Genomic DNA, 27,711 nt, shown 5'->3' on the forward strand with positions numbered 1-27,711 from the left:
ATGGTAGTAGTGAAGGCTCCCATCACCATAAAGCCTTGCTACACCAAAGGTATCCCAGGCAAGGCGCCCCAAAATCAACTTACTGAAACCCAGCCCAACCAGATAATCTCCCCACACCACCTCACAAAAGCCGGTATCAGGAACACAGTAAACAAGAGACAAGAGGAATACGTCAGTAAATGGAGGAAGGAGGTGAGAGCATCCCAGAAGTTGATGGTGTATCAGAGCCTGCAAAGAGACTACAAACTGGCCCCATATCTGGAGAAACTAGGGAACCCCAGAGACCGGAAAATCCTGAGCCGCTACAGACTGAGCGCCCACAGCCTGGCTGTCGAATCCGGATGGCATCGACAGAGCTACATGCCTAGAGAAAGCAGACTGTGCCAGCAGTGCCACCTGGAGGAGGTGGAGGATGAGGCCCACTTCCTGATATACTGTCCCAAATACTCAGCAGTGAGGGACATCAACTTTAGGAGACTCTGATCTACTCCCAGACTTCAGCTCCAGTGTGCGTGTGTCTGCACCCCTTCCCCCCTGTCATGATATGCCACGGACTCCTCTACACCGACCACGGGTGTGTCCCCATTTCTCAGCCCCTTTTTCTCACATGCTTCGGCAATAAAGCTTTATTAATTTATTGAGATAGATAGATAGATATGAGATAAATATGATAGATAGATAGATAGATATGAGATAGATAGATAGATAGATAGATAGATAGATAGATAGATAGATAGAAGATAAATAGACATGATAGATAGATAGATAGATAGATAGATAGATAGATAGATAGATAGATATGAGATATTCACCCCCTTGACTTTTTCCGTATTTTGTTACATTACAGCCTTTAGTTCAATGTTTTGTTAATCTGAATTTCATGTGATGGATCAGAACACAATAGTCTAAGTTGGTGAGGTGAAATGAGAAAAAGATATAAAAAAAATACTGTTTAGAAATAGAAAACAGAAAATAAGCATGTGCGTATGTATTCACTCCCTTTGTTAGGAAGCCCATAAAAAGCTCTGGTGCAACCAATTACCTTCAGAAGTCACATAATTAGTGACATAATGTCCACCTGTATGCAATCTAAGTGTCACATCATCTGTCATTACAAGCAAGAGACATCCCTAACCAAACACTGCCATGACGACCAAGGAACTCTCCAAACAAGTAAGGGACAATGTTGTTGAGAAGAACAAGTCAGGTTTAGGTTATAAAAAAATATCCAAATCTTTGATGATCCGCAGGAGCACCATCAAATCTATCATAACAAAATGGAAAGAACATGGCACAACAGCAAACCTGCCAAGAGACGGCCGTCCACCAAAACTCATGGTCCAGGCAAGGAGGGCATTAATCAGAGAGGCAGCACAGAGACCTAAGGTAACCCTGCAGGAGCTGCAGAGTTCCACAGCAGAGACTAGAGTCTCTGTACATAGGACGACAATAAGCCATGCGCTCCATAGAGTTGGGCTTTATGGCAGAGCGGCTAGAAGAGAGCCATTACTTTCAGTTAAAAACAAAAAGGCACGTTGTGAGTTTGTGAAAAGGCATGTGGGAGACTCCCAAAATGTATGGAGGAAGGTGCTCTGGTCTAAGGAGACTAAAATTGAACTTTTTGGCCATAAAAAAAACGTTATGTCTGGCGCAAACCCAACACATCGCATCACCCAAAGAACACCATCCCCACAGTGCAACATGGTGGTGGCAGCATCATGCTGGGGGGACGGGACTGGGAAACTGGTCAGAGTTGAGGGAAAGAAGGACGGTGCTAAATACAGGGATATTCTTGAGCAAAACCTGTACCACTCTGTGCGTGATTTGAGGCTAAGACGGAGGTTCACCTTCCAGCAGGACAATGACCCCAAACACACGGCTAAAGCAACACTTGAGTGGTTTAAGGGGAAATATGTAAATATGTTGGAATGGCCTAGTCAAAGCCCAGATCTCAATCCAATAGAAAATTTGTGGTCAGACTTAAAGATTTCTATTCACAAGTGCAAACCATCCAACTTGAAGGAGCTGGAGCAGTTCTGCAAGCAGGAATGGGCAAAAATTACAGGTTGTGAGGCACCAAAATACAAAAAAAGTCAAGGGGGGTGAATGCTTTTGCAAGGCACTGTAGATAGATATGAGATAGATAGATAGATAGATAGATAGATAGATAGATAGATAGATAGATAGATATGAGATATATACATACATACATGCATACATACATAGATATGAGATGCATGCATATTCCAGGAGAGGGATAGAAGAATGTATATATAGTATAGATGTGTCTTTTGTTTGGAACAATATGTGAAATCCGATTTTGGGGCCTAAATGAAGTGACATCTACCCATTCAGTAGGTTTTTTGTTTGAGCTTTTGCAACATTCTGACACGTGTTCACACAGCGTGGATTGGTCTCATGTCTTTGGATTTTTTATTTCTGGCTACGCGTATATGTAAAGATTCATTGCTTTAATTCTGCATTTGGTCTTTAATTCTGCATTTGGTAAGTGTTTTTATAAAGTTTTATAAATACTGTTTTCTGTTACAAATAGTTACATGCAATGATGCTGTTTTTATACAACTTGGCAAAACATGCCATGAATGCTGTATATCTGTGATAGATGCGGTGACAAAAAAATATTTGCTATTGTCAATATTTATAATATTATTTTATTAAACACGATTGTACATGATTAAACATAATATCCTGACAGTGTAAGGGGGGCAATGAATGGGCGGTATTTAGACGTGGTTTAAGACGGGTGATGGGCGGCGCTTTGTGTTGGACTGGGAAGGGTTGTGGGCAGGGCGGGCGGGGTTATGGGCGGGAAAAGGGGCGTGTCGACCTGTCACTTTTAGTTTGACAGTAGCTATAAAGGCTATACTACTACCGTGATTTGCTCAAAGATAACTAGACATTTAATATCAGCAACCTCACATCACAGCGCACAGGACATGGCGATTCCGCCGCACATTCTGCTCCTCAGCGCCTTAATTCTAACAGCAATTGGAACAGGTAAGAACCGGGGTGCAAGATACTAGAGGGCAGGATACCAGGGAGTAATACACAACCCAAGTAATAATGCTGCACAGCAACCAGAAAATCCAGAACATGGACACCACGTTAGCGCTCTCATTAAGAGAAACTAAATAATATTGCAGGTTTGATACCTCTTAATGATGTTACATAGCGAGCTTTCCAGACATCACCAGTCCCTTCATCAGGCGTTCTACAAGAGTATATGAAGAAACAGCAATATATATACAGTAAGAACAGAGACCTGGGGGAATGAATGGACATTTGAAAAACAACAGAACAATAGAATATCAAAGATCGTGAGAATGAGTCCTTAATTATCTCACAGATACGGGTGGGAATGTTTTATGGTCTCTAATTTGATGTTATTTCAGAGACCTGGTGCCCCCATAGAAGACTCTTTAGATCTTGTAGTGTGTCAGAAATCCCAGGGACAAATTCAGTCCAGTATTCAAAGTGTCAAGCAGTGTTACCAATTTATATTCCCAAATTCTTCTGGCTCTTTGAGATTTGAAAATACCTTTTAATATGAGAACTTTCATGTGTTCTTTATTGTGTCCTGGTCTACAGAAATTCTTAGCCACCGGAAAGTGTCGCTTTTTCTCTTCAATACTTGCATTGAGTCTCTGTCCTGTTTCTCCAATGAAGACGCCCCCAACAGGACATTTAGTGCAGAGAATCCCATAAATAACATTAGATGTAGAAGGTGTGAATGTCCCAGGGATCTTACAGTCCTGCTGTGCGTTGAGGAACCGGATCTTATCTGTTGTCATTATTTGGGAGCAGGTTTTGCATCTTCTTATATTACAGGGTTGGGTTGGGTGGTACATGGCCTTGAACTTGATCTGATCTTGTCAGGAAGCTAGTAAGGGGGGATCTGGGAAGATTGTTTTTAATCGGTCATCCTTATGTAGGACATAGTGTAATTTTTGGGCAGTTTTCCTCAGTACCTCTAGTTTTGGGTTGTAGGTCACAACCAGAAGTACGCGCTGGTTCTGTTTCTTTTCAATGTATTGCAGAAGTTGACTTGTGGAGATCTTGGTGGCTCTTGTGATCTGATCTTCAATTGAAGCAGGATGATAGCAGTATTATAGTAGTTATATTCTTGTACATAGGAGGCAGTATTATAGTAGTTATATACTTGTACATAGGAGGCAGTATTATAGTAGTTATATTCTTGTACATAGGAGGCAGTATTATAGTAGTTATATTCTTGTACATAGGAGCAGTATTATAGTAGTTATATTCTTGTACATAGGAGGCAGTATTATAGTAGCTATATTCTTGTACATAGGAGGCAGTATTATAGTAGTTATATTCTTGTACATAGGAGCAGTATTATAGTAGTTATATTCTTGTACATAGGAGGCAGTATTATAGTAGCTATATTCTTGTACACAGGAGCAGTATTATAGTAGTTATATTCTTGTACATAGGAGGCAGTATTATAGTAGTTATATTCTTGTACATAGGAGGCAGTATTATAGTAGTTATATTCTTGTACATAGGAGGCAGTATTATAGTAATTATATTCCTATACATAGGAGGCAGTATTATAGTAGTTATATTCTTGTACATTGGAGCAGTATTATAGTAGTTATATTCTTGTACATAGGAGCAGTATTATAGTAGTTATAGTCTTGTACATAGGAGGCAGTATTATAGTAATTATATTCTGGTACATAGGAGCAGTATTATAGCAGTTATATTCTTGTACATTGGAGCAGTATTATAGTAGTTAGATTCTTGTACATAGGAGCAGTATTATAGTAGTTATATTCTGGTACATAGGAGGCAGTATTATAGTAGTTATATTCTTGTACATAGGAAGCAGTATTATAGTAGTTATATTCTTGTACATAGGAGGCAGTATTATAGTAGTTATATTCTTGTACATAGGAGGCAGTATTATAGTAGTTATATTCTTGTACATAGGAGGCAGTATTATAGTAGTTATATTCTTGTACATAGGAGGCAGTATAATAGTAGTTATATTCTTGTACATTGGAGCAGTATTATAGCAGTTATATTCTTGTACATAGGAGCAGTATTATAGTAGTTAATATAGAAAAATGTTTTTGTTTCTAGATCTAAATGATGAAAGGCCATTAGTGACCACGAAATATGGAAAACTACGAGGCGTTACTGTGCCAGTAAAGGAAACATCAAAAGTCATTGATGTATTTTATGGAGTCCCTTTTGCAAAACCTCCAGTCGGACCTCTGAGATTTGCTAACCCAGAACCTCCTGAGCCCTGGAGCTCTGTTAGAGACGCCTCCAAGTATGCCCCCATGTGAGTGCACGTATTTGTGGTGCAGTTGAATATAAACTGTATGTTCTTTGAATTCCAAGACATTTTAAGAACTTCTAAGGACAATTTTTCTCTCATGACTGTATATACATATATTATGGTGAAGGGGGTGAACACATTTTCATTTCATTGTAGCATGTGGCCTATTCCACTAAAAAACCAAGTGGTGAATACTTTCACAAGTAATTGTAAACCACTTTAGGCTACATGCACACGACCGTGCCATTTTTTGCGGTCTGCAAACCGCGGATCCGCAAAAAAAAAGGAAGCCGCCCGCTTGCGGAACGGAATGGGCGGCCCACTGTAGACATACCTATTCTTGTCCGCAAAATGGACAAGAATAGGACATGTATATTTACAAGACCATTGACATAGATGGAGATACATTTCATCGCCTCTGTATATTTCAGGTGTTTACAGCTTGAACTGGTTACGAATGAATCAAAAGCCGGTGACCAATCCTCCTTACAGATGCCCCCGATGTCGGAGGACTGCCTGTACATGAATGTGTATACTCCAGCCGACAGACACAAGAAATCCAAATTACCTGTAAGTGCCACAAAAATCAGAGGGAAATACATTGATACTTCTTGCAATATTATAATTTAGCTATGTTTGTTTTCAAGCATAACTCTTGCCATGCTTGGACAGATGCAGGTGCTTAGGACATGTTGGGAGTTGTAGTTTTGCAGAGAATTTCTCTTAAACGTTGTCTCTTGGTCTTTATGTAGCTAGTAATGTCATCTGCGCCTTATAGACTGTCACCTTTCATGAGGTTCTCACATATGAGGTAGTGGCCCTTTAAGAATTATGGCTTTCCAATAAATGTTAATCTATTACGCTTTTCCCTAGGTCATGTGCTATATACACGGTGGTGCGATGGTGTTGGGGACGGCCAGTACATATGATGGCTCTGCACTTAGCGCCTATGAGAACGTAGTGGTTGTGTCCATACAGTACAGGCTGGGGATGCCAGGATTCTTCAGGTAAAGATCTAGCACTGCTATATAATGTATGTTAAACATTCCTTATGACTGTACTGGTTACATATAGGGTTAATTTACACACAATATTCCGTAATTAAGTAAACATACAGTACAGACCAAAAGTTTGGACACACCTTCTCATTCAAAGAGTTTTCTTTATTTTCATGACTATGAAAATTGTAGATTCACACTGAAGGCATCAAAACTATGAATTAACACATGTGGAATTATATACATAACAAAAAAGTGTGAAACAACTGAAAATATGTCATATTCTAGGTTCTTCAAAGTAGCCACCTTTTGCTTTGATTACTGCTTTGCACACTCTTGGCATTCTCTTGATGAGCTTCAAGAGGTAGTCACCTGAAATGTTTTTCACGTCACAGGTGTGCCCTGTCAGGTTTAATAAGTGGGATTTATTGCCTTATAAATGGGGTTGGGACCATCAGTTGCGTTGTGGAGAAGTCCGGTGGATACACAGCTGATAGTCCTACTGAATAGACTGTTAGAATTTGTATTATGGCAAGAAAAAAGTAAAAGTAAAGTAAAGAAAAACAAGTGGCCATCATTGCATTAAGAAATGAAGGTCAGTCAGTCCGAAAAATTGGGAAAACTTTGAAAGTGTCCCCAAGTGCAGTCACAAAAACCATCAAGCGCTACAAAGAAACTGGCTCACATGCGGACCGCCCCAGGAAAGGAAGACCAAGAGTCACCTCTGCTGCGGAGGATAAGTTCATCTGAGTCACCAGCCTCAGAAATCGCAGGTTAACAGCAGCTCAGATTAGAGACCAGGTCAATGCCACACAGAGTTCTAGCAGCAGACACATCTCTAGAACAACTGTTAAGAGGAGACTGTGTGAATCAGGCTTTCATGGTAGAATATCTGCTAGGAAACCACTGCTAAGGACAGGCAACAAGCAGAAGAGACTTGTTTGGGCTAAAGAACACAAGGAATGGACATTAGACCAGTGGAAATCTGTGCTTTGGTCTGATGAGTCCAAATTTGAGATCTTTGGTTCCAACCACCGTGTCTTTGTGAGACGCAGAAAAGGTGAACGGATGGACTCTACATGCCTGGTTCCCACTGTGAAGCATGGAGGAGGAGGTGTGACGGTGTGGGGGTGCTTTGCTGGTGACACTGTTGGGGATTTATTCAAAATTGAAGGCATACTGAACCAGCATGGCTACCACAGCATCTTGCAGCGGCATGCTATTCCATCCGGTTTGCGTTTAGTTGGACCATCATTTATTTTTCAACAGGACAATGACCCCAAACCCACCTCCAGGCTGTGTAAGGGCTATTTGACCATGAAGGAGAGTGATGGGGTGCTGCGCCAGATGACCTGGCCTCCACAGTCACTGGACCTGAACCCATTCGAGATGGTTTGGGGTGAGCTGGACCGCAGAGTGAAGGCAAAAGGGCCAACAAGTGCTAAGCATCTCTGGGAACTCCTTCAAGACTGTTGGAAGACCATTTCAGGTGACTACCTCTTGAAGCTCATCAAGAGAATGCCAAGAGTGTGCAAAGCAGTAATCCAAGCAAAAGGTGGCTACTTTGAAGAACCTAGAATATGACATATTTTCAGTTGTTTCACACTTTTTTGTTATGTATATAATTCCACATGTGTTAATTTCATAGTTTTGATGCCTTCAGTGTGAATCTACAATTTTCATAGTCATGAAAATAAAGAAAACTCTTTGAATGAGAAGGTGTGTCCAAACTTTTGGTCTGTATTGTATTTAATGACTAATTTTCTACTAAGTATCCATCTGTATTTAACTCAAGAGCAGCATTCACAATTCTGCTGGTTGTAATTGAAAACAGTGAAGAGACATTAACCTTAACCCTTTATCGTAGATGTTATAATGCAGCGGAGAAGGGTAGGGGGGGATGTCATGTACACCACTTGCCTTGTCCCCTCAACTTCCACTCAGGCTGAGCATAAATACCACCTGCCCACAGTCCAGGCCTCCCAAACACACTGCCACCATCTATTGCATTACATTTGGAGCCAATAGAAACCCCAGCAGCGCCCCACTTGCAAGCAAACACACAATAACCCAACCGTACGTATTCTGTAATGGAGCTAGGCTCAGAGCACAAGTCACACCAATAAAGTTTTAGGCTTTGAAGGCTATGGACACTTTTAGGGCAATTATTTTAATTATTGCATTTTATCATGTTGAGCTAAAAATACTGTATAATGAAGCGGCTATGTACTGCATGTGACACTATGTATATAGGAAGGAGATGTGTGTATCTGCCCACTTGTGAGAATTTAATACCACCTACAAACATTATTACTTTCATAAATCGTGTTTTTATTTGGTTATTTGGGTTTTGTATATTTTATTAGTGGTTTTAATTTGGTTTTAGGGGGATTTAATTTAATGTACCCAACATATATATCTCTATCAATAGTGATTCATATTTGTCTTATATGATAACTGCAGAGTGGTATATATCTTCCTGCATTACCCAGAGCCCTCCCTCAATAATATTTTCACTCCAGTTGTTTTTTAGTGGTAGTGGGTGTTACCACGGGAGAGTGCACCTATTCTGTGTTATTCTGCGGTGGTTGAGCCACTGAGTGCACTTAATACACTGATTTTGAACCACACGTATCACAAAAACTGCTCCCTCTGCAACGCTCAAACTGGACCTGATTATGGAAGTTATTAATCTGTAGGTTTTATCTGGAATGAGTTATGGCTTATGATAAATGAACTCACATTCCTGGTATTCAGTTGAAATGCTTACTTACCGGTTCAGGGGGCTTGGGTGCAGAGATGGGGTGCACCTCGGTTTGGCAGGTGCTAATCGGAGTACAGCAGGGCAGCTTTATTCCTGCTCCCAGTAACCCAATTCCCAGTCTCATCAGGAATCTTCAATCGGATTATCACAGGGGATGTATATTCCCCTCACTGGTTCAGACTGGGCGGCACAAAGGGTCCTCCTTGTTACAGACAATGCTACATAATGGGGGCATCACAGTATAGAGAAGCACACGACTTGTACATAACATCACATGACAGATACGACATGTTACTGGATATAGGCCGGTCTCTAGGACACGAGCAGATCCCTAATATTGCTAAAGACAACGTCGCACCATTTACAAAACAATTACATAAAATCCTCCACAGATATTAGAGACTACAAGGTAAGTCCCCAGCACAGGGGCGGTTAGTATAGTCTATGTACAACATAATCAGCTGAATATGATGTAATTCAGCTCTGAAGAATGTAGGATTGGGACTGCATCTCTGGAGTCTAATACAGGATAAGAAATGTAATGTATTGTATGTGCACAGTGACTGTACCAGCAGAATAGTGAGTGCAGCTCTGGAGTATAATACAGGATGTAACTCAGGATCAGTACAGGATAAGTAATGTATGTACACAGTGACTCCACCAGCAGAATAGTAAGTGCAGCTCTGGAGTATAATACAGGATGTAACTCAGGATCAGTACAGGATAAGTAATGTATGTACACAGTGACTGCACCAGCAGAATAGTGAGTGCAGCTCTGGAGTATAATACAGGATGTAACTCAGGATCAGTACAGGATAAGTAATGTATGTACACAGTGACTGTACCAGCAGAATAGTGAGTGCAGCTCTGGAGTATAATACAGGATATAACTCAGGATCAGTACAGGATAAGTAATGTATGTACACAGTGACTCCACCAGCAGAATAGTGAGTGCAGCTCTGGAGTTTAATACAGGATGTAACTCAGGATCAGTACAGGATAAGTAATATATGTACACAGTGACTCCACCAGCAGAATAGTGAGTGCAGCTCTGGAGTATAATACAGGATATAACTCAGGATCAGTACAGGATAAGTAATGTATGTACACAGTGACTCCACCAGCAGAATAGTGAGTGCAGCTCTGGAGTATAATACAGGATATAACTCAGGATCAGTACAGGATAAGTAATGTATGTACACAGTGACTGCACCAGCAGAATAGTGAGTGCAGCTCTGGAGTATAATACAGGATATAACTCAGGATCAGTACAGGATAAGTAATGTATGTACACAGTGACTGCACCAGCAGAATAGTGAGTGCAGCTCTGGAGTATAATACAGGATGTAACTCAGGATCAGTACAGGATAAGTAATGTATGTACACAGTGACTCCACCAGCAGAATAGTGAGTGCAGCTCTGGAGTATAATACAGGATATAACTCAGGATCAGTACAGGATAAGTAATGTATGTACACAGTGACTGCACCAGCAGAATAGTGAGTGCAGCTCTGGAGTATAATACAGGATATAACTCAGGATCAGTACAGGATAAGTAATGTATGTACACAGTGATTGCACCAGCAGAATAGTGAGTGCAGCTCTGGAGTATAATACAGGATGTAACTCAGGATCAGTACAGGATAAGTAATGTATGTACACAGTGACTGCACCAGCAGAATAGTGAGTGCAGCTCTGGAGTATAATACAGGATGTAACTCAGGGTCAGTACAGGATAAGTAATGTATGTACACAGTGACTCCACCAGCAGAATAGTGAGTGCAGCTCTGGAGTATAATACAGCATGTAACTCAGGATCAGTACAGGATAAGTAATGTATGTACACAGTGACTCCACCAGCAGAATAGTGAGTGCAGCTCTGGAGTATAATACAGGATGTAACTCAGGATCAGTACAGGATAAGTAATGTATATACACAGTGACTCCACCAGCAGAATAGTGAGTGCAGCTCTGGAGTAAAATACAGGATGTAACTCAGGATCCGTACAGGATAAGTAATGTATGTACACAGTGACTGCACCAGCAGAATAGTGAGTGCAGCTCTGGAGTATAATACAGCATAAGGATCAGTACAGGATAAGAAATGTAATGTATTGTATGTACACAGTGACTGCACCAGCAGAATAGTGAGTGCAGCTCTGGAGTATAATACAGGATGTAACTCAGGATCAGTACAGGATAAGTAATGTATGTACACAGTGACTGCACCAGCAGAATAGTGAGTGCAGCTCTGGAGTATAATACAGGATGTTACTCAGGATCAGTACAGGATACGTAATGTATGTACACAGTGACTGCACCAGCAGAATAGTGAGTGCAGCTCTGGAGTATAATACAGGATGTAACTCAGGATCAGTACAGGATAAGTAATGTATGTACACAGTGACTGCACCAGCAGAATAGTGAGTGCAGCTCTGGGGTATAGTACAGAATAAGTAATGTATGTACACAGTGAATCCACCAGCAGAATAGTGAGTGCAGCTCTGGAGTATAATACAGGATGTAACTCAGGATCAGTACAGGATAAGTAATGTATGTACACAGTGACTGCACCAGCAGAATAGTGAGTGCAGCTCTGGAGTATAATACAGGATGTTACTCAGGATCAGTACAGGATACGTAATGTATGTACACAGTGACTGCACCAGCAGAATAGTGAGTGCACCTCTGGAGTATAATGCAGGATGTAATTTGGGGTCAGTGCAGAATAAGTAAATTTGAGGTATATTTATTTGTTTTGTTTTCTGTAATAGTTTTCAGTGGTTGTCGGCTTCAGACTCAGTCTTTGTATACAATGTACAATGTTTTTTTTTTACTTCAGTACTGGAGATAAGAAATTTCCTGGTAATTACGGGTTTCGAGACCAAGTTGCTGCCCTCCAATGGGTACAGGAAAACATTGCAGATTTTGGTGGTGACCCCAAGTCCGTCACTATATTTGGTGAATCTGCCGGTGCGATGTGCGTCTCCGCTATTGTAAGTTCTCTCTAGTGTTTGTTGTGTTTGTTATCTAGTTATATCTATATTGAGCATCGATCGCTCCTGGGAAGCTTCCCATCCTGTGTCTGACTTCATAAGAATGTAATTTACTCACCTGAATTCTCCTTCTCCTTGAGTCTGAGGTGGCACCCAGGGCATCTATTCCACTCTTGCCAAAGGACAGACAATACACAAGTGGCAAATGAAAAGTAAAACCCAATCCACACCATCACTGTGAAGTACCCCAGACCTGGGAGTACCATATATAGGTATATTGCTATATTATTGTATGTTTGGCCGTATATTCCAATACTGTAAGTAAATGATAAATGATTGCCAGGGAACATGAAAAACCAGCCTGCTTTCCTCCTGGTAGGAGTGGGCTGGTCCTGCTTCCTGCCAGGGGGGGAGTTCCAGAGCTGCCTTGGTGCGGAGAGGAAGCACATGTCTGAGCTCCTGCTCCTAAAAAGGACTCTCCAGAGAGAACAACAGCTAAAACCAATCCTCAAATACAGCCTTGAGAAGTCAGTCAGCACAGTGACAAGCTGAGACCAGCATTAAAAGACATTGCTGTGAGGTGAGGGACTATGGCTAAAACAACAATCACCTAGGATTAGAGATGAGCGAATCTGTGTATGTTCAAGTTCGACAGCAAGGACCTAGTTTTGGCTGCGACTTGGCTATATACCCAGTCTGAGCACCTTCAGCTCTGCTGGATGAAGAGAGCAGAAACTACAGGCAAACTCCAGAATTCCAGGAAGAAAGAATCATCCCCTGAGAATCCATCTGTGAGATAAGTCCAGAGTCCTAGGAGAAGCGAATTCCTCCTCAGCTGGTCTGTCCTCACACAGCAGAAGGTACCAGATAAGTGCAGAAGCTAATCCTGCCACAGTTACAGAGCTACCAAGCAGACGTTTTATCCTGCAAGCTCCACATTTAAAGCAGAAGTACTCATTCCTGCCAATGATTGCCAAAACCTGCTGGGCCCAAGAGACCAAAGCGTATACCGCTTGGATGCAAGTTATTTCAAGTAAAGCAATGTTTGAACTTCATCTAAAGGTCTGGACATCATTTATTCTGCAAAGTTTCTCTATTACTCCTACTATCACTGCACTCAAATTTATTGCAAGTGAACCAGGAGCCAGGAGTCCGGCCGTACCCAGGTAGGAGACACCGTGACTCAACTACCACAAAGCTATAGAGACATTATAGGCCATTACACCACTCTGGCATTCCTAATCTGAGGCGTGCGTTATAACACCTTGGAAGGGCCCTGGGATAGTACCCTGCGCACGCTGCAATTGGCGTCATGACAAATTCAAAATATTATCCACCCGTATCTGGCCACTGCATTAAAGTGGCGTCACAAATGGGATCGAATTGTGTGTCTAACACTACTACAAGGCCTAAGAACTGTGTTAAAACCTTGAAAATTGACTTTATTACTTTTATTGCGGGACAAGAAAGCATGGCACTGTGCGTGTCAGCACTCCAAGGGTTAATTTACCATATTTCTGTAATGGTGCAGCTTCTTCATGACCCTCAGAAGCGTGAAAACACAGGAACGCCCTCTCAGGAGATGCTGACTACGCCCCCCTAGAAGCGGGAAACCTAAATCCTGCCCACCAAGAACATTGCAATGTAAGCCAAGGGAGTGAAGCCCCCTTCTCTGAGGCTCCACCTTCACTTCCTGCATCCAGCTTGACTGAGGAGCAAAGGAAGATGGCGCTCCCCAAGCCAAAGTGGGACCGAATGACTATTGCAGGAGAACCGGTGTATGAAAATTACCCACCGGAGGTCCGGGGCTCCCAACTGGTGAAAACAGCGCTTTCCATGATTCCGGAGGCTGTGGATTCCTCCTCGGACAGCAGCCACTCCTGAGACAAAAATGGTCATCCTCAAACCCGCTCCCGCGGAAGCCGCTGTCAGACATGCGATCCAGGTCCCGGAGCGACAACATCACCGATGGCCTCATCAACCCCCGCAATGGACGTCTTGGCCCAGAAGCAAGCCATGACCCCCGCAGAGTCGACTGCAGCTTCAGAGACTGCCGCGATCATGTCGTCCATCGCAAAGGTCCCCGCACACCGACAGGAGGCACCGGAACCAGCCATCCGGCCGCAACAACAGGTCATAGCCATCTTGCTCCCTGAGGCCCCTGGTCCAAACCGTAGTTGCCCCTGCACTGCACCCAGTGGTACCCGATCACACTGCTAGGCCCAAGGAGGCCATGCTCCGCACGCCGGCTGGCACGGCAGAGGTGGCTGGAGTTTCCACACCGCCACCCAGGAAAGCTGAACAAAGGCCAAGTCACCTCAACCCCGAGGTCCCCCTTGAGATAACATGCCACGCTCAAAGCCAGTGGGAATATAAGACGGTGGTTGAAGAGTGGGTCAAACAGGTCCTGGATGACCCCCGGCCAGGTGACCCTAAACTTATACGACATACGGGAACTGTATTGTGGTTCTCCGTGGAGAGAGGTGTGGGTTCCTCAAAGACAATCATATTGGGGAAGAACTATTTGTGGGGCCGCTGCTCCGTTAAACGGAATTACCTACCACAGGCCCGCCACAACCTGTATGTTGGAGACCAGGTTGAGTACACCCCGATGCGGTCTGTGCAAGGCTTATTTGCAACTGGAGTAACCCTTCTGGCCAAGTCACTGTCCCCTGCCATCACCCCTGAAGTCTGGCAGGAAGAACCAGGTGCTGCGGGTAGAATCCAATGCCTGCAAGCATGCCCGGATGGCCAGCTGAGATACAGAGAACGAGCCCAACCTGAGTCAGAGCCCCTTATCCCTGACCTGGCTGCACCCCAAACGCTACGGGTGGGTCAGATTAACAACTCAGTGCTGACTTTTAATCCCGGAGTACAACCCTATGTCCTACCCTGGAAACTTCCACAGGCACTCCTTGACTGCCTTCCAGAACTCTTTCAGCCAGAGGTTTTGCACGCCTCTGCACCGGAAAGGTATTCCGGCTTGCAACAGGTTACCAAAGAGTTCTCCAGGCTGACCACTCAGCCAACCTCAGGGGATACCACTAAAGGGCAGTGGTGCACCACAAAAGCCACAAAGCTGGTGCACCACAAAAGCCACAAAGCTGAGTAATCAGAGACAGGAGCGCCCTCTTATGAGCTTTAGTAGCTCCATCAGTGAGAAGGACCTGCAAGTCGAGGTAGCTATCACATTGATTGCGGTCTTGCCCCTTTTCCTAATAATGACTTGAAATAATTCCAAAATCAACTCCCATTCCTCTGGAAGGAGCGATTATCTGCTCAGGAGATCCGTGACTGACTTGTCTATTTTTCTTATGTATACCTCATAATTGTCAGCAAAATGGTTCTCCGCTCCCTCAATGAACATGGCTCATGCCTTGCCCCCCTCTGATGAGTTAAAAAAAGGAAGCAAAATTGAATTGGATTCTGACATGGGGATTGAGGTAGAGATTTTGAAAGTTAATCAATCCTATTCTTACCGCTCTTTTCTCTTGTTGGGAGCGCACTCCCTGGGCTCACTTTTCTACCTGAACCTTCCCTCAACCAAAACATTAGGCAAATAACTTTCCCTGGGATAGGTTCCTGTCCAACAACCACCACCTCAAGGCCTTTCTTTGCATCGGAAGAAGGACTTACCATATAGATTGGAGATACCTCTGTTCCAAGCCTTAAATAAAAAGGATTGTAAACATCTGAGGTGAGCTTTCACTCTGGGAACTACCAATGTGGAGAAGTGTAATAACCTCAATGTCCTAATAAGGGATTTCATTTATGTCAGAGGATTCTGGATCAGATGTTTGAGGTTATCACAAGGTTCTTCTCTAGTGGAAGAAAAAGCTTCATTGCTCTCAAATCCAGAAAAGGCTAAGAAACTTCAGGGAGGTTACTGGGAAAAGTGCCAACTTCTGGTAATGTATTAAAACTCTGTAACACTATGGACAACTGATGATATTATCCACAATTATATCCTTGAAGATGGACTTGATGAACCAGTCATCCTAAAACGTTAAAAAGTTAGTCAGCACATCCAATAAAATTTGATAAGTGCCCATGGGCGCTTCAGCGTGGCCGAAAATACAAAAGCAGAAACACAATGCAAATGCGCTCTGGGGTGATTCATTTTACAGAATGTGATGGCTGACTTTGTCTTTTGTTTTTGTAGTATGCATTTCCCAAGGCTGTTTTTAATTAGCAGTATTTAGCTGGAGCCTGCGCTCTGTGAATAAATTTGATTCAGGCTCCAAAATCCAGTGCAGGTGCACTTACTTCCTGAGGCCAGTGCTGGGAGACACTGGCCATTAACCCAAGCTCATGTGCAGAGGCCAAGGACTGAAATTCCCACATCAGTGCCGTGGAGGTAGGGGGTGCTGGAGAAAGCATGGACAGGGCTAACTCAACCCTGGTATTGCAGCTCAGCCCCATTGACTTGAATTAGGCTGAGCTGCAATTAGGTCATGTGACCGATGTACAGTGATGTCACTGGCCTAGGAAGAGGCTGCGGCGCTCAAGGACTCTTCTAACAGCTTATTGGCAGGGTAAGTATGTTGACTACCTGGGGTCCCAGGTATTGCACCACCGCAGATCTAATATGGATAACCTATCCTGAGGAAAAGTTATACATATCTTTTCCTGGATGACCCCTATGAAGCCTCATGTGTTCATGGATCCATCACACCCATTATAGTCTGTGGGTCTGTGAAAACCACGGATGCCATGCGTGTTCCATCCGTGTTTCACGTCTCATTAGGAAGAGATGCTTTGAAAATTATTTTTCAGCTGTGCAGTGTCAGTGAAACAGGGATAACACACGGACAGCAAAAAACGGACACATCATGGAAATATTTGCGGAGGCATCACGGACCACCTTTTCACGGATTTAAGCATGGACGTGTGAATGAGGCTTAAGGGAGAAAACACGGACATGATCTCTGCTCTATCAGCAGTAACCTCCCTCTGTGGCTTATATAGCGTTAGTGAGGACAGCGGTTACACTTTTCATTGCTTCTTGTGCATTAATTGCCCTTTGGCAGGAGTGGAATAAATACTCTTCTGAAAATGAAAAGGAAAAATAATTTCTGTTCATAGAGATATATTAGAAAAATGCCCAAAGGACAATTCCCCATGTTTTTTCTTTGATCGGAAGTGGTCAGATTGTTCTGTCTGTGCCATAAGCAGAATACAGGACAATGCTCAATCATTGAAGATATAATGACAGAAATAATGAATGTGCCCGATCCAAGGGTTTAGGATGAGAATAATCTGAATTGTCTTTCTTCTAGCTGCTCTCTCCCTTAGCCAAAGGTCTGTTCCACCGCGCCATCGCAGAGAGTGGATCAGTAACAAAGCCAGGCTTTATAGTCAGCAGCCCTAAAGAGCTCGTCCCCTATCAGGAGGTAAGTACAGCCTATCTAGAAGGAATACTAGGGCTTGAAGATGTCTCCATGGGGATGAGCCAAGAGGTCGTATACGTGTATGGGGGAATAAAACCTTTCCCTTTTTTATATAATCTGTTGGAGTGAAACGCTACATTTTATGCTTCATTAGAAGGAACATTAGATACAGTGCCTTGAAAAACTGTTCATACCCCTTGAACCTTTCAACATTTTTTCACATTACACCCTCAAACCTAAATGTATTTATTGGGATTTTATGTGATAGACCAACACAAAGTAGCAAGTATATGAGAAGTGAAAAGAAGACGTTACATGGCTTTCAACATTTTTAATAAATACATTTGCAAGAAAAAGTATGTGAACCCTTTGGAATGATATGGATTTCTGCACAAATTGGTCATAAATGTGATCTGATCTTCATCTAAGTCACGACAATAGACAATCACAGTCTGCTTAATCTAATAACACACAAAGAATTAAATGTTACCATGTTTTTATTGAACACACCATGTAAACATTCACAGTGCAGGTGGAAAAAGTATGTGAACCCTTGGATTTAATAACTGGTTGAACCTCCTTTGGCAGCAATAACTTCAACCAAACGTTTCCTGTAGTTGCAGATCAGACGTGCACAACGGTCAGGAGTAATTCTTGACCATTCCTCTTTGCAGAACTGTTCCAGTTCAGCAATATTCTTGGGATGTCTGGTGTGAATCGCGTTCTTGAGGTCATGCCACAGCATCTCAATCGGGTTGAGGTCAGGACTCTGACTGGGCCACTCCAGAAGGCGTATTTTCTTCTGTTTAAGCCATTCTGTTGTTGATTTACTTCTATGCTTTGGGATTGTTGTCCTGTTGCAACACCCATCTTCTGTTGAGCTTCAGCTGGTGGACAGATGGCCTTAAGTTCTCCTGCAAAATGTCTTGATAAACTTGGGAATTCATTTATACCTTCGATGATAACAATCCGTCCAGGCCCTGACGCAGCAAAGCAGCCCCAGACCATGATGCCCCCACCACCATACTTCACAGTTGGGATGAGGTTTTGATGTTGGTATGCTGTGCCTCTTTTTCTCCACATATAGTGTTGTGTGTTTCTTCCAAACAACTCAACTTTGGTTTCATCTGTCCACAGAATATTTTGCCAGTACTGCTGTGGAACATCCAGGTGCTCTTGTGCAAACTGTAATGTGCAGCAATGTTTTTTTTGGACAGCAGTGGCTTCCTCTGTGGTATCCTCCCATGAAATCCATTCTTGTTTAGTGTTTTACGTATCGTAGATTCGCTAACAGGGATGTTAGCATATGCCAGAGACTTTTGTAAGTCTTTAGCTGACACTCTAGGATTCTTCTTCACCTCATTGAGCAGTCTGCGCTGTGCTCTTGCAGTCATCTTTACAAGACGGCCACTCCTAGGGAGAGTAGCAGCAGTGCTGAACTTTCTTCATTTATAGACAATTTATCTTACCGTGGACTGATGAACAGCAAGGCTTTTGGAGATACTTTTATAACCCTTTCCAGCTTTATGCAAGTCAACAATTCTTAATCGTAGGTCTTCTGAGAGCTCTTTTGTGCGAGGCATCATTCACATCAGGCAATGCTTCTTGTGAAGAGCAAACCCAGAACTGGTGTGTGTTTTTTATAGGGCAGGGCAGCTGTAACCAACACCTCCAATCTCATCTCATTGATTGGACTCCAGTTGGCTGACACCTCACTCCAATTAGTTCTTGGAGATGTCATTAGTCTAGGGGTTCACATACTTTTTCCACCTGCACTGTGAATGTTTACATTGTGTGTTCAATAAAAACATGGTAACATTTAATTCTTTGTGTGTTATTAGTTTAAGCAGACTGTGATTGTCTATTGTTGTGACTTAAATGAAGATCAGATCACATTTCATGACCAATTTGTGCAGAAATCCATATTATTCCAAAGGGTTCACATACTTTTTCTTGCAACTGTACAAATCTGGAAAGTGTGGCGCACATTTGTATTCAGCCCCCTGAGTCAATACTTTGTAGGACCGCCTTTTGCTATAAGTCTTTTGGGGCATGTCTCTACCAGCTTTGCAGAACTAGAGGCTGAAATTTTTGCCCATTCCTCTTTGCAAAATAGCTAAAAAAAAACACTCAGATTGGATGGACAGCGTTAGTGAACGGCAATTTTCAAGTCTTGCCCCAGATTCTCTGTGGGATTTACATCTGGACTGTGACTGGGCCATTCTAACACATGAAGATGCTTTGATCTAAACCATTCCATTGAAGATCTGGCTGGATGGTTAGAGTCATTGTCCTGCTGGAAGGTGAGCCTCCGCCCCAGTCTGAAGTCTTTTGCAGTCTCTACCAGGTTTTCCTCCAGGATTGCCCTGTATTTAGCTCCATCCATCTTTCCATCAACTCTGACCAGCTTCCCTGTCCCTGCTGAAGAAAAGCCTCCCCACAGCATGATGCTGCCCCCTCCATGTATCACGGAGGGTATTGTGTGTTCAGGGTGATGTTCAGTGTTAATGCCGTTTTTACACTGATACACCGCCAACGGCAAGCTGCACAGCGTGGCCGGTGTGTGTATCAGCAAGGGGGGAGGAGGGGCTGGGGGCCGGCCTTTAGTTTTGCAATGGCAGCGGGGCACGGTGCATTCACTGTATTCTATTGCACCGGGCCCCGCTCACTGTGCTAATGGTATCTACTGTAACTGCAGGCAGGCAATGTTTAACTATAAATATGTTCGATCCAGCAGCCTTTACTTACGATCATAGCAGGCTGGAGGCTGGAGGCAGGGTGGGCACTGGCAGCGTAACTTCCTACGTCACATGCCTGCTCTGCCCACTTTATGAATAAAGCAGGCGGCGCAGGCACGTGACGTAGGAAGTTACGCTGCCAGTGCCCACCCTGCCTCCAGCCTCATGCCTCCAGCCTCCAGCCTGCTATGATCGTAAGTAAAGGCTGCTGGATCGAACATATTTATAGTTAAACATTGCCTGCCTGCAGTTACAGTAGATACCATTAGCACAGTGAGCGGGGCCCGGTGCAATAGAATACAGTGACTGCACCGGGCCCCACTGCCATTTAAAAACTAGTGTAGATGCCAGCCCCCACCCCCTGTATTGGGGTCATTCACAGTGGCTGACCACTGTTATTGGGGGGGATTTGTGGAGGTCACATAGCATAAGAGCTAATTTATCTGTCAATCCACGATCCCCAGACGCACCATAACAGTGTCATCCACAGACCCCCATAACAGTGTCAGCCACAGACCCCCCATAACAGTGTCATTCCACAGGACCCCCCATAACAGGTGCCATCCACAGGACCCCCCATAACAGTGCCATTCCACAGACCCCATACTAGGTGTCATTTCACAGGCTACCATTAGCTCAAAGCCCACCAAAAGCACACCTTTTTGTTCAAAATATTTTTTTTCTTATTTTCCTCCTCAAAAACCTAGGTGCGTCTTATAGGTGGAAAAATATGGTAATTAGGTGACTTCTGAAGGCAATTGGAGACACTGAATTTTATTTAGGGGTATCAGAGTACAGGGGGCTAAAGGCAAATACACGCCACTCTTTTCAGATTTTTATTTATTTAAAATTTTGAAAACCATGTATCTTTTTCTTTTCACTTCACACGTACTTTGTGTTTGTCTATCATATAAAATCCCCCCCCAAATTTTTTTAAAAGTTCAAGGAGTGTGAATACTTTTTCACGGCACTGCACATACTATGACTTACAGTAAATACGTCTCCATTAGGTATGCACTTATGCCCTTAAGGAGGCAGTCAATGTGAACAACGGCTTTGAGTATTCTATGCCAGACTACCAGTAGGGACCATAAGCACCTCCCAGGGATGTCCTGCCTTTCATCCAGGGTGTAGTATCTCAAACCTAGGGGTGATACCATTGTATGTAGTTTATTATGCAATGTATGGTATTGTATTTTATGTTATCTTATTAATTTTTCTTGTAATTGGCTGTAACGACAAGTAAGGAATGATTGGCAATAGTTGGCAAGGAACAGGGATAACCACCCAGTTCCTTCCCTCTTGGTAGGAGTGGACTAGTCCTGCTGCCTTTCAGGAGGGGGGTTTCCTGTTGAGCATCATAGTGGAGAGGAAGCACAGGCTTGTGCTCCTGCTCCTGTTACAGGTTATCCAGAGAGATCAAAGAAATAGAGACTCAATAGAGGCAAAGTGAACAGCTCTATTCAGCATCTAACACACTGCCGTAAGGTGAGGGACTACAGCTAAAACACCCATCACCCAGACTACTACTAGGTCAGTGAAGAAGTAGTGGTAAACTGCAGCCAACCATCCTGCTTTCATCCTCAGTACTGGTGCCAGAAGATTGCACTTACTGCTATTGGATGTATTTGAAGTTCTGTTGTACGTTGCAGTTAGTAAAAAAAGAAATACTTTTTTTTTTACGTTTTACTTCAGGCCTTATTCTTCATACTACATTTCCACTACACTGATCCCCCGGAAGCAACGGCCTGAGGGAATACACTGGGACATAACATCAGGTCCACTACAACTCCCATCCTCTGCACAGGCTCCTCCTGGGCTTCCTGAACTATTATTACATACTACTACTACTAATAGATACTTCTACCAGCAGATAGATACTACAACTACTATTACAACTAATACTACTGAGTACTAGATACAGTGTCTTTTACTACTGGATAGATACTACAACCACCACTTTGTGGATACTACAAATACTAGTCCACCCACCATTCTTTCTCTGGGAATGGTATCTGATGATATTTTTTTCTATTTAATCTGAGATAAAATTGCTTCTAATAATTAGAGGCTGAACGACCTACACAAAATTCACGATTCTCAATTTTGCACCTCCTGTCGCAGGGCAGTGAGAACCACAACCGGTCCAGAAATAAATATATACAATATCTGAATATTATATCTGTTTTCCTCTGCAGTTAGTAGCGGACATATCAGGCTGTGATCTCGCCTCCTTAGCCAACTGTCTGAAGAAGAAATCAGAAGAGGAGTTTCTCGCTATCACCCAAACAATGGTAGGTGTTGTCATCCTCGGAGTCCTAAACCTCCCAGTCCTTCTTACTGCATCACCATGAAGAAAAGTCTGGATGAAGTGTCCGTCACACAGGTGCCCTACCACGTCATATAAAGACTGTGGGACTGATCGAGATGGCCACGTGCAGTGCTAGGCTGTCACTCACAGTCCCATAGACTGTTTCTTTGTCCCAGGTCTCAGTGCACATACCCACTGATGCACCTACTGCAGGTCGGTGTCTCATGTGCTGTCTGTCTCTGCAGGGCGTGACAGCTTTTCCTGGATCAGTGGACGGGGTTTTTCTACCTAAACCAGTAAAGGAGATGATGGCTAACAAGGAAGGAAACAAGGTCCCATTTCTCATTGGAATTAATAATCAGGAGTTCGGCTGGGCACTTTTACAGGTATGAGCAAAGCTAAAGAATGACAGCGCTCCCCTTAGGCTAGTTTTACATATGTAGTAAGAGATACAGCAGAGAACATCAACTATAATGGGGTCTAGTGGAGATCTGGAAAATTCTCGGCATTGTATTTAAAGGGGCCAGTGGGCATTCCGATACCGTCTGCCAAATCTGGATCCAGAGAGCTCCGGCAGGCCGTCTCGGCATAGAACTCACTGCATATGGGATACTAGCATTACAACAGCAGCCAAGGATAAATTTGGCAAATGTTTTTCATGTCCTGAACACGTACAGTGGGGGCCCCATTCAGTTATGTCCACCTTCAGCTGTAAGTCTAGAGGGCCCTGTGGTTACCACTGAGCACATGCAGTACAGTGTATGCAGGGTGATGACCAGGTGATCGTTTGACCCATCCCATTTGGGATCATATTGGATGTTTACTGCCTCAGTTACAGGATGAGCAGCTCTGGAGCACAAAACGCTGCTCTAATAAAAAATACTGTGCAGAAAAATTGAAAATTCATGAGCCGGAGAAGGTTTATTATTTGGGTGGAGTGATGGTAATATTCTTATTATCTTTTCATTTAGCTATTAAATATAACAGGGATAACAGAAGGAATGACAAGGGAGACAATGATCCAGAAGGTCCAAGAGGCTATACCGGTGAGATGAGCTCATGTCCTCTAAGTGCTTCGTCTTATTATCCGATTAGTTTTCATTGTGGTTAATGTCCATTTTCCAGGTTCTGAGTCCTGACGTCATCCCATTCATTGTTGAGGAGTATATTGGTGACATCACTGATCCACTGAAGATTCGTGATCGCTTCTTGGACTTGTGTGGCGATCAAAAGTTTGTTATACCGGCTCTTGAGATTGCAAAATACTATCGAGGTACAGTCTATTCACATAGTAGCTGATATGTAGAAGTAGTAGGCCTTGGTCCCCCATTATGCCCCAAATACCCGATGCAAGTACAATTGCATCGTGCGCTCATGTGACTCCTGACCATAACCATAATATTAAATGTGTTGAAACCGCTACCTGTCAGCAATAACTTTAAAATTATTGATAGCTGAAGTGAATAATATGGTTATCTTATGACAATATGTCCTTGCAGTAAGTGGACAGTCAGTTCTTGAAGTGTAAGGTTCTGAGTGACTCTGAGAAGGGCCAAGTTGTGATGTCTAGATGGCCGAGTCACGTTATCTCCAGAAAAGTTGGTCTTGTAGAATGTTCCTGGTTTGTAGTGTTTAGTACCAACCAAAGGTGCTCCAAAGAAGAAGAACCAGTGAACTGGCACCAGGGCAACAGATGCTCAAGGCTCATTGACGTAGGGGGAATGAAGGCTAGCTCGTCTGGTCAGATCCCACAAGAGAGCTACTGTAGGCCAAACGGCTGACAACATTCCTGCTGGCTATGACAGAGAGGTGTCAGGACACACATTGTAACTGCTCAGTGGACACAGACTGGTGATATCACTCATGCTTACCCTGGTCCTCCCTAAAAGTGCCTACAGTGGTCACATGAGCATCAGAACAGGGTCACGGAGCAATAGAAGAAGACAGCCTGGTCTGATGAATCATGTTACATCATCTGGATGGTCGGGTGTGTGTGCGTTACGTACCTGGGGAAGAGATGGTTTCAGGTGCACTACAAGAACAAGGCGGCCTGGTCTGATGAATCATGTTACGTTATCTGGATGGCCGGGGGCATCTGTTACCTGAGGAAGGTCTGAAGGACATTTCAGTTATGAACTGAGGAACATGACAAGTCTGATTTAGCAAATTGTATTCCCCATAAAAGAACAATTCTGGAACTTCTTTCCTTCGCCGTCTGTGTTGTGATTTCCTCTTTATTCCCAGTAGAGATTTATGAATGAATGGACGGCAGCTTGTCACTAGTTGGAGGCTGTGTCCCTGCGCTGGCAGCACTGATTGGACGGTGTCGGACACCTCAAACGTCTAGCACCCGGTGACATGTTACAACATGCAGTTATATGTAAAGAAATTCCAGAAATGTTATTTTATGTGCAAAGCAAGTTGTTAGACAGAGATGTCAGGAGAGATGACGGCTCCTTGTTCAGCCCATGTGCACAGTAATACCACTAGTCCCAGTCTCGGGGTCCTCTCAGTCCGCTCCTGTGACATTTCATGCAGTTATTGTATGCACCTCCAGAGCTGTGGCAGTGTATGGCGTTATATGTTAGGGGTACTTTCACACTAGCGTTTTTCTTTTCCGGTGTTCAGTTCCGTCACAGGAGCTCAATACTGGAAAATAACTGATCAGGTTTATCCTAATGCATGGTGTCATATGAGCATAGTTCTTATCTAACACTTAACTAAAATAAAGACCAAACCCAAATATGGTGCAAAATCGCCGCGGTCCTATATTAAGGGTTAAAATACATAATAAACCAAATTTAATAAATAATGAATTAATTCATAAATTAATCAAACACCATTAAAACGTCAGTAAAAACCACAAATGTCCCCCCAGCGGAGCTGGGTGACTAACCCCCCTCTAACTCAGGACCGAGACTTCAAAGGGGAGGGCGACGTCTTCTCTTCTTCACAGGTTTGGCCACTGACAGCTCTGAACCCGCTTGACAGCTCCTATAAATATTCCAAATTCCCCCCACAGAGAACAGCTGACCAATCAGGGGAGGGGCAGAAAACAGGTACCCCAGATACAGGCAAGCAACCATCGTCCAATCAGAATGCGCCAATAGATTTACCTCAGGTTAGCTGAAAAATAAATGGCAGAAAGAAAGCACAAAGCAGGGAAAAAAGGACAGAACCTAATATAATAAAAGAGGGCACATAAAATACAGTTACCCCCATCATGCTTAATGACACCATAGTGGGACTCCGGCATTCCGCCTCTGTGCCCCCTGTCATTCTGAATGGAGAGCATTCCGTTCAGGATGCATTCGTTCAGTCCCTCTTACGTTTTTTTGGACTGAGAAAATACCACAGCATGCTGCAGTTTTCTCTCCGGCCGAAAATCCTGAACACTTGCCGGAATGCCGTATCGGACATTAATTTCCATTGAAATGTATTAAGTGTTCCGGCAAAACAGATTCAGCTTTCCGATCTGCGCATGTGCAGACTTTTAAATCTGTGAAAAAAAATAAATACCGGATCCGTTTTTCCGGATGACAACCGGAAAGATGGTTTCGGTATTGCAATGCATTTATCAGACTGATCCGCATCCGGATCCGTCTGACAAATGCATCTGTTTGATGCCGGAATGCCGGAACTGCCTACCGGAATCCTCTGCCGCAAGTGTGAAAGTACCCTAAAAGAAGGACGGCAATGTTCTCCGTATACATCACAGGCTGCTTGATCATCATGAAATGGACAGATAACGTGTGGTCTTCTTATGTCTCTTTAGATCTTGGGCTTCCCGTCTACTTTTATGAGTTTCAGCACCCACCATCCTATAAAGCTCGCGAAAGGCCATCATTTGTGAAGTGCGATCATGGAGATGAGATCTTCTTTGTGTTTGGAGGAGCCTTCCTGAGGAACGGTACATTTTTTGCTGGTGAGTATACTGTTATCATTAACATCCTGTGAAGACTCTTCCCCATTTCTATCCTCAGGGAATAGCCAGTTGTATCATGTGTTTGTAAAGGAAGGGGGGATCAGACCTTACAGTAAACATCTTTTTGGCCATGAGTGGTATGTGTGGCTCCCTGCTCTAGGATGAAGGAATCAGGTGGACACATCTGTAACTTAAAGGGGTTGTCCAAGTTATATTTATTGATTGATTTATTTATTGATTGATTACCCAAGCCGTCCCATTCATTTCAAGTGTATACAAGTGTATAGGAGCGATCCGTACCATTGAAATGAATGGGACGGTTAGGTGTAATTACACCTGCTCACCGCTGCAGATGCAACAGCAAGAAGGTGAACAGCGAAGAGGAGGCAGCACTGGCACAGCGCACGCCTTCTCTTCAAACAGCTGATCGGCGGGGGTGCCGGGTGTCGGACCCCAGCCGATCTGATATTGATGACCTATCCTGCAGATAGGTCATCAATAAATGTAACTTGGACAACCCCTTTAAGGATGCTTTCACATTAGCATTTTTTGCGGATCCGTCATGGATCTGCAAAAACGCTTCCGTTACAATAATACAACTGCATGCATCCGTCATGAACGGATCCGGTTGTATTATGTCTTATATAGCCATGACGGATCTGTCTTGAACTCCATTGAAAGTCAATAGGCGACGGATCCGTCTTGATCCACACCACATCGCGGACAGAAAAATTGTGATATCAGTAAACAGAGCCATTCTCATTTCCATTCAGAGGCTGAGAAAACCATCCCGACCTAGTCCTTCTTACATGGCTGAGAATTTGCTACAATTGTATTTAAAGTAAATAGCTGGGACTTCAGATGGATACATTTTACCAGGCTTTATCAGGCTAGTATCAGGCTAGTATCAGGCTAGGGAGGAGATGTGTGCTGCTGTGAGAATTGTAGGTCAGTTAGTAATAGTGATGTCCTCTTTCTCAGGACCTGCAACCCTTGAAGAGGAAGTCCTGACCAAGAAGGTTATGAAATACTGGACAAACTTTGCTCGGACTGGGTAAGATCATAACTCTGATTTGGACTGACCACACAGTTGCTGTTGTCACCTCATTATCTGCTCATTACTTATAATGCCACATTGTTCTCTGTAGGAACCCCAATAGTCCCGACCTCACAACATGGCGGCAGTACGGCAGAGAAGAATACTATATGAAGATGAACTTAAAGCTGAAATTGTCTTTAAAGCTGAAGGAGAGAAAGTAA

General features: G+C 43.4%; 1 protein-coding gene across 1 annotated transcript; it reads left to right on the top strand.

Annotated features, from left to right (window-relative positions):
• On the top strand, nucleotides 1-27,711 carry LOC122920100 (fatty acyl-CoA hydrolase precursor, medium chain-like). Its single transcript, XM_044269309.1, has 13 exons — nucleotides 1-49; nucleotides 5,128-5,332; nucleotides 5,761-5,899; nucleotides 6,203-6,336; nucleotides 11,934-12,087; nucleotides 17,367-17,480; nucleotides 22,414-22,509; nucleotides 22,772-22,912; nucleotides 23,498-23,572; nucleotides 23,652-23,799; nucleotides 26,302-26,451; nucleotides 27,433-27,505; nucleotides 27,600-27,711. Exons 1-13 carry the CDS (start codon nucleotides 1-3, stop codon nucleotides 27,709-27,711), a joined length of 1,590 nt encoding a protein of 529 aa, XP_044125244.1.

The sequence above is a fragment of the Bufo gargarizans genome, chromosome 10, assembly GCF_014858855.1.
Source record: "Bufo gargarizans isolate SCDJY-AF-19 chromosome 10, ASM1485885v1, whole genome shotgun sequence".
NCBI lineage: Eukaryota > Metazoa > Chordata > Amphibia > Anura > Bufonidae > Bufo > Bufo gargarizans.